The 15,484-nt window shown below is 37.9% G+C and overlaps 1 protein-coding gene across 1 annotated transcript in view; it reads right to left on the reverse strand.

The window, feature by feature from the left end:
* COL25A1 (collagen type XXV alpha 1 chain) overlaps positions 1-15,484 on the reverse strand; it is a 476,840-nt gene that overhangs the window by 90,049 nt on the left and 371,307 nt on the right. The window contains exon 12 of the mRNA XM_055086170.1: positions 12,936-12,980. Within this exon, the coding sequence (XP_054942145.1) occupies positions 12,936-12,980 (45 nt within the window). The remainder of the gene's footprint in view (positions 1-12,935; positions 12,981-15,484) is intronic.

The raw sequence follows: 15,484 nt of genomic DNA on the forward strand, positions 1-15,484 counted from the left end.
TGAACACAGGAGACGCGATTACATTAAGCCTATGTGAAAATGTGAAGCCCTTACAGGCCTGGTAAGAGGTGAAGACAGCAAGACTTTTCTGCTGGGAAACTGGAAAAGACCTATAAATCTGGTGGCAAGAGATGGCTCTTTGTCTGGACTATGGCGAAAGACAGTGGTGAGAAGAGAGACAGGGACCCAGGAAAAAGATGGGAGAGATGTTAACCCAGCAGTGACATGTCCACCTCCCGCAGGTCAGTCTGAAACAGAATTGAAAAGTAGAGGACTAGCCTGGGGTCAGGGAAGAGAGGGAGTTAGTGGAGGGGAGGAGTCCCGTGAAGGGCAGGATGCCAGGAATGAGCAGAACTTTCACTGCTGCCCAGGAAAAGCCCTGAGCCCCTCCAGGACTCTGGTCAGGGCAAGGGTGGTTGCCTAGAGGACTAAAGGCTCCAACAGCTGTGCCTGTGGGTACAGAGACCAGGCCATTAGAAATATCTCCATCTATTCGGTTATCTCCCCTCTTCTATCGGCTCCTTCCCTCGCCCCATGTGTCTCAGTGAAGGGCAAGTAGTAGCTGGGGCAATGCTGGTTGTATAAATTATCACGTCATCTCAAGTTTCCCAGGAAACTTACATGTGTCATCATTTACCTCATGAACTCATTCTAACATCTGCTTCTCCCTAAGCAGAAGCACTCACAAAATAGGGCAATATATATATATATATATATTTTCTCTTTTTTTGGCTGCACCGCGTGGTATGTGGGATCTTAGTTCCCCGACCAGGGACCGAACCCATGCCCCCTGCAGTGGAAGTGCAGAGTCTTAGTCACTGGACCGCCAGGGAAGTCCCAAGGGCAATATTTTAGTTGAAAGGAACCAAGCCAGCCATTCTTAATAGATGAAGAAACACATTCAGAAAGGGGAAGTACCTTTTCCAGAAGCAAAGAGCTGCAAAGAGGCAGATGTGAGATTAGAACCCGGGTCTTCCGATTCCCCATCCTGTGTTTCCTCTATCTGAGTAACTTGTGTCTAAAGAACTCATTCATATTTATTATGTTTCTTTTGTCTTTAATTTTTGCAAAAAATGAGAAAGCTGCTTCAGGAAGCCTCCAGTCTAATCCCACGTTTTCTACTTCTGGTCCTGGGACACAGAGCAAATTGCTTGAGCTTCTGTGGGGCTCAGCTTTTATTCTCTGCAGTGTGTGGAGGGAGATTAAATGCTTACCCTCTCCCAGATCTAAAGGATTAAAATTTATTTTATTATTATTATTAGTTGTTGCTGTTGGACTAAACATGTCAGTGGTGGCATAAAGGAAGATTCCTCAGACATCTGATTAAACTTGCCTCAAGTACCGATTTCACCAGCTATGGAAGTCTAGGATTTGCTTTCCCACCCCTCTGCTTGAGTTCTTACATCTGTATGTGTCATCTCTGTTTTGCCCCAGACCAATTCAGATGGGTCAGTTCGTTCTTCACCAGTTGCCTCAAGAAATTCACTCTCCTCAGGTCTCTTTTTTTTTTTGACATGACTCATTTTATTTTATTTATTTATTTATTTTTAAAATTTTTAACATCTTTATTGGAGTATAACCTCTAGGTGGTCACCAAGCACCGAGCTGATCTCCCTGTGCTATGCGGCTGCTTCCCACTAGCTATCTATTTTACGTTTGATAGTGTATATATGTCCATGCCACTCTCTCACTTCGTCCCAGCTTACCCTTCCTCCTCCCCATGTCCTCAAGTCCATTCTCTACATCTGCGTCTCCTCAGGTCTTTTGTGAGCTCAGGATTGAATCCCTGGGGTTCCTGAAAGGTGTCCCATCACAGAGCACTCAGACTTTCCTCATCTCTCTGCCTTCTCCTCTCTCCGCCTTCCACCTCACCTTCCTCCTTCCTTCCCTCCTTCCTCAACCATCCTGGGAATTCAGCTTCACCCTCTCTTATGTGGAGCAATTCAGTAGTTTTTAGCTCCTACTTGCATACTCAATGCCTAATGCTTCTTCTGTTTCTTTCCCGGAGGCAGAGGCTTTGTTACTTGGTGAAAGAGAAACAGAAAATTCTTTGAGCTTTCTGTTGGGTTGGTTGTGCACCAAAGAACCGGCATCCCTGTAGGGGAGTTTTGTCTCGTTTATCCAGTCAGCAAACTCCCTCCCTAAAATTAAAATCTCTTTGTCCACCTTGGTAATATGAATAATAGTAGAAAAGTAGACCCTTCTATCAGCCAGAAACTTAATGAAAATATTCTATTTCAGATAATTTACTGAAATGGGTCCTAAACTGATTAAAGTAATACCTAAACTAAACCTAATAACCAAACCTTCATTATGCTTTTTAAAAAAGTACAAATGTCTAAAATAAGAAAACATGATAGTCGTACCAATAGTGCTACAGTATGTACTATTTCAGAAATAAGTTTGTGGTTAACACTTTTATTCGCGTTTTTTGTACAGCTAACGTAGACAGAAATGTACAAAATATAATTTGAACAAAGAAATTCAAATGCAAAGAGATAGCTAAGAATTTAGGGGTCACAGAAAATAGCTAAGTTGAGTTTATCGGGATGAAATTTACAGGAGAGAAGAATGATCTGCCTTGGGCACACCCCGAAAATGTGAAGGTCTAGGGAGAAGTACACGTGGATGACCCCCCATCTCAACCCTCCCTGCTAATGTCTTCCCTTCTCTCCCCAACGCCAGTTCCCTTATTCGTCAAGAAGGGACTTTGGGGCTGCGTGTGGACACCACGGCCTGCAAGCTCTGCCTAAAGCTCCCTACCAATAGCTGCTCTAGGCCCCTCACAGGTGTACAGGCGCACACGCCAGCTGTGTGGTTCACCCTTGGGAAAATGGACCTGGGGAAGAGGCCGCTACGGGCAACGGAAGCAGACTCAGCACAACAGAGGCAGGAATTCTTGGGTCCTGGGTACCTGGGCCGTGATCTAGAAGCAGGGATCTGGGCTTTGAGTGGGCATGTCTCCTTGGCCCTGTGGACTTCTCATCCAGTGGGGACGGACCCAACATAAGAGGGATAAAGGAGGGTGAAGAGAAACACTGCCTGGGTCTAAGGGAAACACTGTCCAGTATTCCCTTTTAAAGAACTTATAAAAGGTGCAAAAGTCACCAAAAACCAGCCTGGGAACATGATGTCACAGTGTGGGGTGGGGGTCTCTCTTACGTGTATCAGAGAAATTGTTCTCTGCGTGTACTCTTATGGAAAAAAAAGATTAAGAATAAAGGCATATTTTAGGAGGACAAAATATCAAAATGGATGAAGGGGGTATGTGACCCGGAAGAGGTTGTTAGGACTGGGATAAGTCAGATACAACACACTTTGTTCAGCTCTCATGTCTTACACGAATCTCTTCTAAATTAGATAATTAGTGTTTATTGCAACTCTGTGCATGACTAGGGCTGCTAGAAAAGGAACTGCAGTAGCAATAGCTAATCAGCATCTGATATTCCCCTAGTGCACAAATGAGGAAGAGGCGGGGACTTCTGTGTATCCAATGACAAAGAAACTCAAAAGTGGTATTGGATGTTTGGCGAAAGACTACTGTCATTCACTCTCTGGATGTAGATAGGAAAGAATGAAGCCCCAGGCCTGATTGGCAACCACCTTCCAACCAAGAGGAGAGTAGGAATTAGAGTGAAGGCAGCAACATGAAAGACAGAGTGACAAGATGGAAGAAATGGGTTTTCAGTGATGAGGTTTAGGTGCTAGGACAAAGCAACGCTGAAGCCTGCATTAGTGCTGGACCTTCAAGTTACATGACCAATAAATACCTTTATTTGAAAAACTAGTTCTGTTAAGTATTCTATGACTTGCAACATAACGTGCCCTTGATAATATACCCTTTTTTAAAGTTTAAAAACCCAGCTAATTTCTTCTTTCCTAAAGTATAGTTCCTAATAATAAATCTATGTATAGTTTGAATGATAAATTATTCTTTTCACTTGGAAGAGATGTGCCTAATTATTCATAGAAATGGTAAATGGTTATGTCTAACGGGAAAAACTCTAAAGATCAGTGAAAAGTAGTAGAAAGAGATAATAGTTCTTACTAACCTTCACTTATACACCCAGCAGGTTTCTGAGTCATAGAGTTCTTAATGCCCCCAATTCAAAGTGGAAAATAGTCTGCTCTTATTTAATAATGTTTTAAAATAAACAGTTAACATTCTATTCGTCCTTTATTTTGTCCAATTAAACTTTGAGGTAAACATGACAATCTTCATTTGACAAATGAAGAAACTAAAGCTCAGAGAAGGAAAGTACCTTGTCCAAGATCATACATATACTGAACAGCAAAGATGGAATTTTCTGAATTTAAAATCCACACTCTTAACGGTTGGAGCCAACAAACTGGCTTTGAAGTTGAACTCTACCACGAACACCTCAGTGACCCTGGGCTAAATATCCTTTCTGTGCCTTGGTTTCCTCATTAATAAAATGGAGATAATAATAGTATCCACTTCATAGAATTGCTGTGAGGAATAAGTGAGGTAAACTTAGGACAGTGCCTGGCAGTTAGTAAATGCTAAATACATGTTAGTATTACATACTGCACTCTTCTATTCTCTGCATTGGGCAGGGAAGACAGAGAAGAAGATCCTGAAAGAAATTCAATTTCTCCTAAATTAACCCCACTGATGCTGTTTCATAATTGGGTAATGGTTCCTATCCCCTTGGCAATGTGGCCTAGTATCAAACAGATGGAATTGGGTAAATGTTAAGCTGTTATGATTGTCACAATAAGTTATTTCATTGCAGCCTTATTTTTAATGCAAATTTCAAAATCAAGAATGTTATTCAGAGATCAGATCTAATGATACAAGAACAGGCTTTGTGATTTATAGTGACTTACTATTTTAGTGGTAAGAAACTTGGAAAAAAAGTAGTCCAAGATGAATACAAAAACCCTAAAGTGGTTAATAATATGGTGTTTTAGGAACAAAATTCTAAGACCAAGGTTGTCTATCTTGAACTGTAAGTACTGCAACGTAGTGATATTTTCTCTTCCCTTTACCAACTGCTGTTCACTGTTAAAGTTGCACCTAAAGTCGCCTATTCAGGGAAGCATTACTTGACCCTTTTGCACGAGGCCAGGCTGTCCTGTGCTCCTCCGCTGTAGTACTTAACAGCATTGTCATTTAACAGATTTTTAGTATAACTTCATATAATGTCCTTATCTACCATAGGCTGAAATTCCATGAGGGCAGAGACAGCGTTAATGTCAGTGCTCAGATGGTGCCTTGTACTTAGTAGTAAAGGCTGAAGAAAGATTGGTTGAATGAAGGAATTGGTAAATAAATCAATGAAAATGTTTAAGGTAAGTTTTTAAAAAAATCACCAGATTATATATGCAGTTTAATCAGATCTAGTAAATAATATTTTGGTAATCTCATCTATAAAATATAGTGTCTTTTCAACTAAAGTGGAAAATAAGTGGACTCGATGTCATAATTCATTCAAACACATTTCCATTGCTGTTGCTTTGTTTTGCAACAGTCTGTGATCAGCTTTCCTTCCTCTCACACCCCTTCCCCCACCAATACCATTTCCTCAACTATTTAGTCTTCCCTCTCCCAATATTACCCTTTAGCAGAATGATAACTAGTATTAACTTTTATGAAAGTAACATGGCTAAATGAAGTCAGGGGGAAAGTGTTTTTTTAAAAAAAATTACTATAATTGCTTTATTTCAAGCCAGCATTACAGTACTTCTTTCAACCAACTTTTTATCCCCTTATAAAAGAACTTAAAATTAATTATATAAAGAATAGAAATAGCTTTTGTTTCACTTAACAAGTAAAATTGAGTGAAAAGTCCTTTAAGAGTAAGCTCGTATATAAAAATGTCTGAGAATATATGCATAGAACTCAGGGATGATGTGATTTTACTATATGAAAGATCCTGTATATGAATTGCCAACAGGCACATGAAAAGATGCTCAACATCACTAATCATCAGGGAAATGCAAATCAAAACCACAATGAGATATCGCATCACACCTGTCAGAATGGCTATCATCAAAAAAGACACGAGATAACAAAAGCTCATGAGGATGTGGAGAAAAGAGAACACTTGTGCACTGTTGGTGGGACTGTAAATTGGTGCATCCACTATGGAAAACAGTATGGAGGATCCTCAAAAAATTAAAAATAGAACTACCACATGATTCAGCAATTCCACTTCAGGGAATATATACAAAGGAAATGAAAACACTAAATTAAAAAGATATCTGCACCCCATGTTCACAGCAACATTACTTACAATAGCCAAAACGTGGAAACAACCCTAGTGTCCAACCACAGATGAATGGATAAAGAAGTTATGGTGTATATACATATACAACGGAATATTGTTCAGCCATAATAAACGAGGAAATCCTGACATTTGTGACAACATGGATGGACCTTTAGGGCATTATGTTAAGTGAAATAAGTCAGACAGAGAAAGACAAAAATATTTTATGATCTCACCCTTATGAGAATCTGAAAAAACAAGAACAAACAAACACAAACAACAAAAAAACAAACTCACAGAAAAAGAGATCAGATTTGTAGTTCCCAGAGCTTGGGGCTTGGAGGTTTTGGGTAGAGTAGGAATTGACGGAAGGTGACCATTTCAGGAAGGTGACCTTCCCCAAAGGTACAAACTTCGGATTATAAGATGCTAAAGATGTAATGTACAACATGATAACTATAGCTACCATTGTTGTACGATGTATATGAAAGTTAAGAGAGTAATCCTAAGAGTTCTCATTATAAGGAGAAATTTTTTTCTTTTTTTTCTTCCATTTCTTTTTATTGTTATCTATATGAGATGGTGAATGCTAACTAAACTTATTGTGGTAGTCATTTCACTATATATGTAAGTCAAACCTTTATGCTATATACCTAAAAATCATACAGTGATATATGCCAATTATATTTCAATAAAACTGGAAAAAAGAGAAATATCCTGTAATAGGAAAGTGATGATGTTTCTTCAAGAAGATAGAAAGCATCCTATTATCATAGTTACCAGAGAAAACACAGTCATGTATTCTTAGAATTCTAATGTACATAGTCACTAACTTCAAAAGGCAGAAAAATTAACAAAAATAATTTAACTCTCAACTTTAACCTGCAAAGTATTAAATTGCTGTAAGATAATTTCCCTAAACTATTAATTAATCTGGAATCAAACATCAATCACTTCATTTACTCGCTGTATCTTTTCTTAAAGTCTAAAATTGGAAAGTTATAATTATATTGGGTAATAGATCACTGGGTAAATTTACGCTAACTAGCCAGGATATAAGCAGAACTACAACATACTTAAATGCTTCAGGAATTTAATTCAGACATTTTAACGATAAAGTCAAGGTAGCAAAAGAAAAGAGTTCATTTAGTGGGTACAGAAAGTGAATAAGGGATAAAAAATATTGAGTTCGTTGTATACAGCTCACTGTATAGACTTGAATCAACAGCTTGACCTTTGGAAGTCTGAGAGCTTCCATTTATCTGTTCTCTAAATATACTTACAATAAAAATGCTATTAGAAGTATGCTGTGAGGATTAATGTCAGTGGAGAACTGTAAGACTCATGGATAAGAGATGAAAAGGAACTCTTAATACCATAGCTATAAACTAATTAAATTTTAATGTTACTTAAAAATCATATAGCTATCTGGGATAGATTCAAGATGATACACTAATATCAATATTTTATTTTGAAGTTTTAAATATAATAAACTATAGAAAGTATTTGAAAAATACATGAAACAAGATCATCTGATATTTATCTTTTGCTTTGGAAGCAAAACTATGACTCTGGATCCTCAGAAAAATTCTACCTTCCTTTGACAAAATAATTTGCTTTTAATCCTGAAACTCTTTAACATTAATTTTATGGTAACAGAGACAAGGATGTGAGAGCTGCACAAAGTAGACCTTTAATGTGCCCTATCATTACCCCCAGATCTCTTCTCCTATGGCATTTGTACAGTGCTGGGCACTGCTTGCTATTCAAATATATTGTGATAATGATGATTTATTCTTATGTATGTCAATTAAAGTGAAAATGTGAAAAGAGTAGAAAAAAAGCAGGGTTCTAATAACACCTATTAAGAGTTGATATCTATATATATATATAGATATATATACCTATATATATTTAAATACACATAATATATAAATATACATACAAACACAAATTATATACATAATATATATATAAATATACATAGAAACAAAAATTACAGACAGCAATTTATTTTGTCAATGGATTCTTTAGTCTAAAAAATGCTTCTACCACAAAATAATTTTAAAAGCCCACTTCTCCAGTATCTAAGTAGGATTTAATTGACAAATATTCAGATATACATCTCTTCATATATGCATGTGTGTGTGTGTGTGTGAGAGAGAGAGAGAATGAACTAAGGGGCACAAATAAAATGTTTATAATACCTCTGAACCAACAAGATCTGTTCATGAGAATTACAGAAATTTTTGTGCCCAGTGCAATTAGCCAGAGGCAAAGAAGGCAACATTTTACTTTTTTGGGTAAGACCTAGCATTACATTTACCCTAACTGCTTTGGCTATTGGGAAGAAGTCCAAATTATGGAAACAACTGCTTTCAGAAATGGAGACAGAGGTTGCTAGAAGCTGGTTGAATTGGAAAAGAGACATGGGTGACTTTTTGTGGATGCACAGTATCTCTTAGAGACTTAGAAATAAATTAGTACAGCCCCTTCTCTCATACTACAAATGAAGCCACCTTGAGCCTAGAGAGGAAGAGGAACTTTCAAAGGCTGCACATGATGTGAAAGAGCACAGACTATCTCAACTCCAGGTCAGCGCTCCTACAGGACCCCACACCGGTGACTGAGCTTTCGAAATCATGTGAGATGTGTCTTCCTCTTTCTCTTTCCCTTATCTATAGTATTTGTATTCCAACTACTGGGAATGGGGTGCATCAGTGGAGAAAGTGTCAGGGGAGAGAGAAATATTTTACCTTCATGTGTGACTTTGCATCTTCATTTTCTTCCCATCATAAATTCAACTGGCTTCACTTCCTTCTTCAGGGTAAGCCCAGGGCTCATTTGTTGAAATTCTTAAAGTGTGATACTACTACAGATACTTGATAATATTTATTGAGCCCCTACTACATTATGTTTACTTAGATACATTAGCTAGTTAATACTGCAAAGTCTATATTAATATCTTACACTGGAGCCTTAGAAACATTTAAGTAACCTGCCCAAAGGAGGACAAGGTCTTGAAGCCTTCTCCCTCGGACTGCAAGGACCACATACCACACCACCTCCCACTTTTCAGAGAAGGGTGCTTAGTAGCCCTTGATAGATTGTGATGCCAGAAGGGGCTAGATTGGAGTTGAATGCCATGTTACTGCTTATGTAAGTCTTTTTTCCCAGTACGATCTGAAGAACTGGAGGACCATTACACAAATAAGAAATATTCAGATTAGCAATCAAGTTGACCAAAATTTAAAGAAAAATAATGTAAAAAAAAAATGTCATCACCAAGCTATTGGCCAAAGCCAATCACCAATTTTGTCAATCTGAATGGATGGGAAATATTTTAGGGATAGACTAACAAAATATTTGCTTAAACCAGTTTCTTTGTTTTTACAAAAGAGAAATCTTTTTATTTTCTAGTTGTTATTTGCCATGTTTCTGATGGCTTAGAAATCATATTGATCCTTAACCATTACTTGAAAATGATCTTCTAAGCATCAAAAGTACTTCTTTGAAAAAAGTGAAATTGTGAGGTGCAAAAAATTTTTTTTCTTAAGACAGTTTAAGGACATCGAGGTGCTTTAAAAAATTATTAATGTCATTGTAAGCTCTCTTTCTGGAAAATAAATTCTAGAGAACCAAGATACATTTCATAGCTCTAAGTATAGAATTATTACTCCATTTTCAGCTTTGTTTTTACTGTCTAAATGATCTGCTTTTTCAGTGGACTCATGTTTTTGCACCTTATTGTCCTAAAGATGATGTAACAAGTATTACAAATGTTAGATAATGGCTAGGATTAACACAAAGTTTTAGTTAAGTTCTATGGAGTAGGAAAAAAAATCTTGAACTACATTTTGCTGATACCTTCATAAAGTAGCTTCCCTAGGTTTTACAGAAAACACTTTAAAAATGCTATCAAGATGTATAACAAGACGTAAAACTGCAAATATTAACTCTCTATTTCCTTGAAATATAATTTAAACGTGGTGAGTAGGACAAGAAAATGTCACATTCCTTTCCCTTGCTAAGGAAATTGCATATCTCCTTTGCAAAAATAAAGAATGTGCAGTCTTCATAAGCATATATTTGACAGTTTTAAAGTTGTTTTGTTTCAGGGTAAAGGTTTCTATGAATTTTCATAATTGTCTCAAAGTTGGAAAAAGAAAAGAAACAAAGAGAAAGCAAAACATTAACCTTAGGCATACAAGTTTTGTTTTTTTTCACCAAATGTTAAAAACAGCATTTATGTTATATGAATATTTTGTCCTTTCTAAATATTATCTTGAGTCACATAATTTTCAAATTCTTCATAGAATGAGTACACTTTCAAATTTTTGCTCATGTTTCCCTCCATGAGCTGCAATATTCTAAATAGAAAGTTAATCTTGTCTTTACCAGGATTTGTGAAGCAAATGGATATACATTTTACTAAGTGGAAAATAGGGCTGTGACATGGGCATTTAACTACTGATGAGAGCCCAATATTTGATTTGTGGACCACAGGCTACCATAAGATTTGGTTAACAACACTAATTTCACTTGGGAGTCGAGAAATTCTGGAAAAAGAGAGTCTCTTAAAACATAGGTCAAGGGACTTCCCTGGTGGCGCAGTGGTTAAGAATCCACCTGCCAACGCAGGGAACACGGGTTCGAGCCCTGGTCTAGGAAGATCCCATACGCCGCAGAGCAAAAGAGCCCACGAGCCACAACTACTGAGCCCGCGCGCCTAGAGCCCGTGCTCCACCACAAGAGAAGTCACCGCAATGAGAAGCCCGTGCACTGCAACGAAGAGTAGCCCCCGCTCACTGCAACTAGAGAAAGCCTGTGGGCAGCAACGAAGACCCAACGCAGCCAAAAATAAATGAATAAATAAATAAAAATTTTAAAAAACCAAAAACATAGGTCCATCAAATTTCCAGAATTTCACTAAAATGAGATGAAGGAAAAGATTAATAGTCATATCAAACATGGTCACAAGGGCTTTATGCCTATTTCCTCATTTAAGCCTCACATTAACCTTATTAGGTAGGAATTGCTACTGTCTCCCTTTTACAAATGAGGAAACTGAAGCCAGAGAATTCAAGGACTTTGCCAAAATTCACAGTCTCTAAGTGGCAGACCCATGTTCTTAGCCACTCAGTAGGTTTTAAATTGTTATTGTTTATGTCTCATTGGAGAAGACAATGTGGACACTATGGGAGAGGTCACAAGGAAGTCTGTGAGGGTTGGGCTCCTTATGATTTCAGAACTCAATTCAGAGTGCCTGGATTTAAAGTCCTCTGGGAAGACAAGCTGATGAGTCACAGGATTTCAAAGGGCCAGTCCAAAAGCCCTGAGGGAGACAGGAAAGTCCGCAATGAGAAGCCCGTGCACTGCAACGAAGAGTAGCCCCCGCTCACTGCAACTAGAGAAAGCCTGTGGGCAGCAACGAAGACCCAACGCAGCCAAAAATAAATGAATAAATAAATAAAAATTTTAAAAAACCAAAAACATAGGTCCATCAAATTTCCAGAATTTCACTAAAATGAGATGAAGGAAAAGATTAATAGTCATATCAAACATGGTCACAAGGGCTTTATGCCTATTTCCTCATTTAAGCCTCACATTAACCTTATTAGGTAGGAATTGCTACTGTCTCCCTTTTACAAATGAGGAAACTGAAGCCAGAGAATTCAAGGACTTTGCCAAAATTCACAGTCTCTAAGTGGCAGACCCATGTTCTTAGCCACTCAGTAGGTTTTAAATTGTTATTGTTTATGTCTCATTGGAGAAGACAATGTGGACACTATGGGAGAGGTCACAAGGAAGTCTGTGAGGGTTGGGCTCCTTATGATTTCAGAACTCAATTCAGAGTGCCTGGATTTAAAGTCCTCTGGGAAGACAAGCTGATGAGTCACAGGATTTCAAAGGGCCAGTCCAAAAGCCCTGAGGGAGACAGGAAAGTCCCTAGCTCAGCTCTTTGGCTCCTGGTAGATGGGCCCAGATAGCGGCTTTGGTAGCCACCACAATGGCTTTCCTGGTCTCTGTCGAGGTTCCAGATTGAAGAGCAAATCAGCAGTGTTAAGGAGCACAGAATATCAGATCCACCTGTGGGATACAGCTAGCTGCTTTGTCCAACTGCAAGTATCTTGCAGGAATAAATGTACACAGGCACATAGATATGTCTATGTAGAGCTGTGGGCTCTTTTTTACTTAAATTTTTCCTCATTATTAACAGTACAGTAAAAGTGCACTCCCAGAGCTTAGCAAGTCTAACTCCTAATTTTGCTTAACAGCAAAAAAAGCTTGCTTCTGAATTCACAAGATTCCAATAGGGTCCCTCTGTAGGAATAACTTTTGCTAATGAAAGAAATAATGCATATCAGCCTGCCATAACAAGAATAAACCAGAGTGCATTTTAGCACAATTAATGTTAAACACAGCATTTTCCATTCTCCAAATATATTTATGGGAGACATATAGTTGTGTCTCATACATATCAAAATAAAATGGAAAATTTTCTAAGAGTTTCTGGCTATTTAATGTACTAGTTTAAAAATTAAACTAATTTGATCATTTGCCCCATAATATTCCTATATTTCAAAAGTATATGTAATATTTTTATGAGCACATAAACTTATTACCAACATTAGTGACTAGAAAAACTGTGATTTTAATCCTCTCCAAATGATCAAAAGTAGTATATTCTATAGAACTCACCTTTTGCCCATTCATCCCTGGAATTCCAGGTGCTCCAACAGAACCCTAAGGAGACACATGATTGAAATAAATTGATATCATAGTCACAAAATATTTCAATTCTAAATTTATATTGTATTAGTTATGTCAGCCATAACTTTACCTTGCTAAAAACATGTCTGGGAGGCTATGTTTTTCAGATCTTATCTACTGTGTTCAAATATACAATAATGTAAACAGATTCATCAAGCTTTTCCAAAAACCATTAAGTTAAATGTAAACATGTTTGTAAATATCTTCTTAATGCTAATATGACTTTAAAGAAATTCACATCATAAATTGAGATTTAGAGCTATCAGAAGGCCACATAGCTCTAAATTTGGGTGCTTTTAATAAACATGGCATGGACATATATACACTACCAAATGTAAAATAGATAGCTATTGGGAAGCAGCCACATGGCACAGGGAGATCAGCTCGGTGCTTTGTGTCCACCTAGAGGGGTGGGATAGGGAGGGTGGGAGGGAGATGCAAGAGGGAGGAGATATGGGGATATATGTAAATGTATAGCTGATTCACTTTGTTATAAAGCAGAAACTAACACACCATTGTAAAGCAATTATACTCCAATAAAGATGTTATAAATAAACAAACAAACAAACAAACAAATATGTAAACACACACAAAAGAATTAAACTTGCTGGGGCTTCCCTGGTGGCGCAGTGGATAAGACTCTGCGCTCCCAGTGCAGGGAGCCTGGCTTCGATCCCTGGTCAGGGAACTAGATCCCATATGGAGCCACAACTAAGGAGCCCACCTGCTGCAGCTAAGACCCAGTGCAACCAAATAAATAAACAAATATTTTTAAAAAATTAAATATGCTTAGTTTCATCTGGAAAAAGCCTAGCAGTAGCAGTAACTCCTGAATTTCATGAAATTAAATAACATAAAATGAAAGGTAATTAAAATAACACCCACTTGCTCCACAATTAGACAAATAAAGAACCCATGTTGTAAACTCAACTTTGTTATATTTGAAAGCATTTCCCCGAGACTCTCAGGAAGTGTTTAAACCACATGAGTGTGAATACATCTTCCAAAGCAAACTAGAAAGGGTGTTGCAAATGGTAAACACCAGCTAGGAACAACACAACTTCTACACATAAAATATTATCTTAAGTGTGTGTGTGTGTGTGTGTGTATGTGCACGCACACTTGGAAGTGTGCACACATGCACTGGGGTGAGTACAATGACTGGACATAGGTGGTTGAACTGAGAATAAGAAAGCTAATTACTACCTGAGAAAATCTGACATTTAACCGGCTACAGAAACATTAACAAATGTTTTCAAATAGTGATTTCCCTTCACACAGCTTCCTTTGAGGCTCCGTAGAAACCACTTTTTTTTTTTTTTTTTTTTTTCGGTACGCGGGCCTCTCACTGTCGTGGCCTCTTCGGTTGCGGAGCGCAGGCTCCGGACGCGCAGGCTCAGCGGCCACGGCTCACGGGCCCAGCCGCTCCACGGCATGTGGGATCTTCCCGGACCGGGGCACGAACCCACGTCCCCTGCATCGGCAGGCAGACTCTCAACCACTGCGCCACCAGGGAAGCCCGAAACCATTTTTCAATAGAATGTGCTTACTTTTTGTTTAGCACTAGAAAACAGATTTTTCTTAGTAGCTGTATAATATTAAATTTCTTTAAGAATAATGGAAAAAAATTAAAATAGTAATTATAAATCTAAAACTGCTTAAAAAATAAAGTTTATTTAAAATATAGTCATTACATGCAAAACAAATTGAGATAGCAAGTTCCTTAGTGCTTTCTTGGTGATTATATTGAGTGGCTCAGACTTCCCGAAGTCTGAGTGCCTCAGCCTTCCCGAAGGCTGAGGCAGTAATTTCATCCTAGTATCATGTGGATTAGGGTAGCTTTACAATTTCACACCATACTTAATAGAGACATTATTGCTAAGGACAAATTGTTCCTATACACAAGTTGTCTCACAACGCATTGGCTTTTACTTGGTTTGTGGGATTATGTTTCAACAGATGCCACATGCCCAAGCTTGGGGGATAAAACATCTCTAACTTTGATGGATTCCAAAGATAAAGAATAATCACTTTTCCACCTGTTGTAATACAATTATTTTCTTTAGTTTTCTGCAGGTTAAATATCTTTTTTTGTCATCTTTATGGGGTGGGAGGTGTGATGGGGAATGGGGACTTAGTGATATTTTATTGGCAAAGGGCCATCTACCTGCTACTGATGTATTTACTACTGTAGTATTGATGCAATTTTAGAAGTGCTAAACTTTCTCCATCAGAATGTAAAGGGTCAATTCTATTGGCTCTGGATAACGTTGAAATGACAATCAGGAAGCCAGTTTTTGGGCTACCTCAGCAAAAGAAGACACTAGTGGACCACTTAAATATAGCCACCAAGCAACAAGAAAATCCTTTGTTCTGGTCTAACAGTCATTTAACAATCACATATTTGTGCAAGACCATGCAATTAATTTGCAATGTCTTATGACCCTTCACATTCTAAGTTTTCTCATGATGTTTCA

The sequence above is a fragment of the Physeter macrocephalus genome, chromosome 7 (genome assembly GCF_002837175.3).
Source record: "Physeter macrocephalus isolate SW-GA chromosome 7, ASM283717v5, whole genome shotgun sequence".
NCBI lineage: Eukaryota > Metazoa > Chordata > Mammalia > Artiodactyla > Physeteridae > Physeter > Physeter macrocephalus.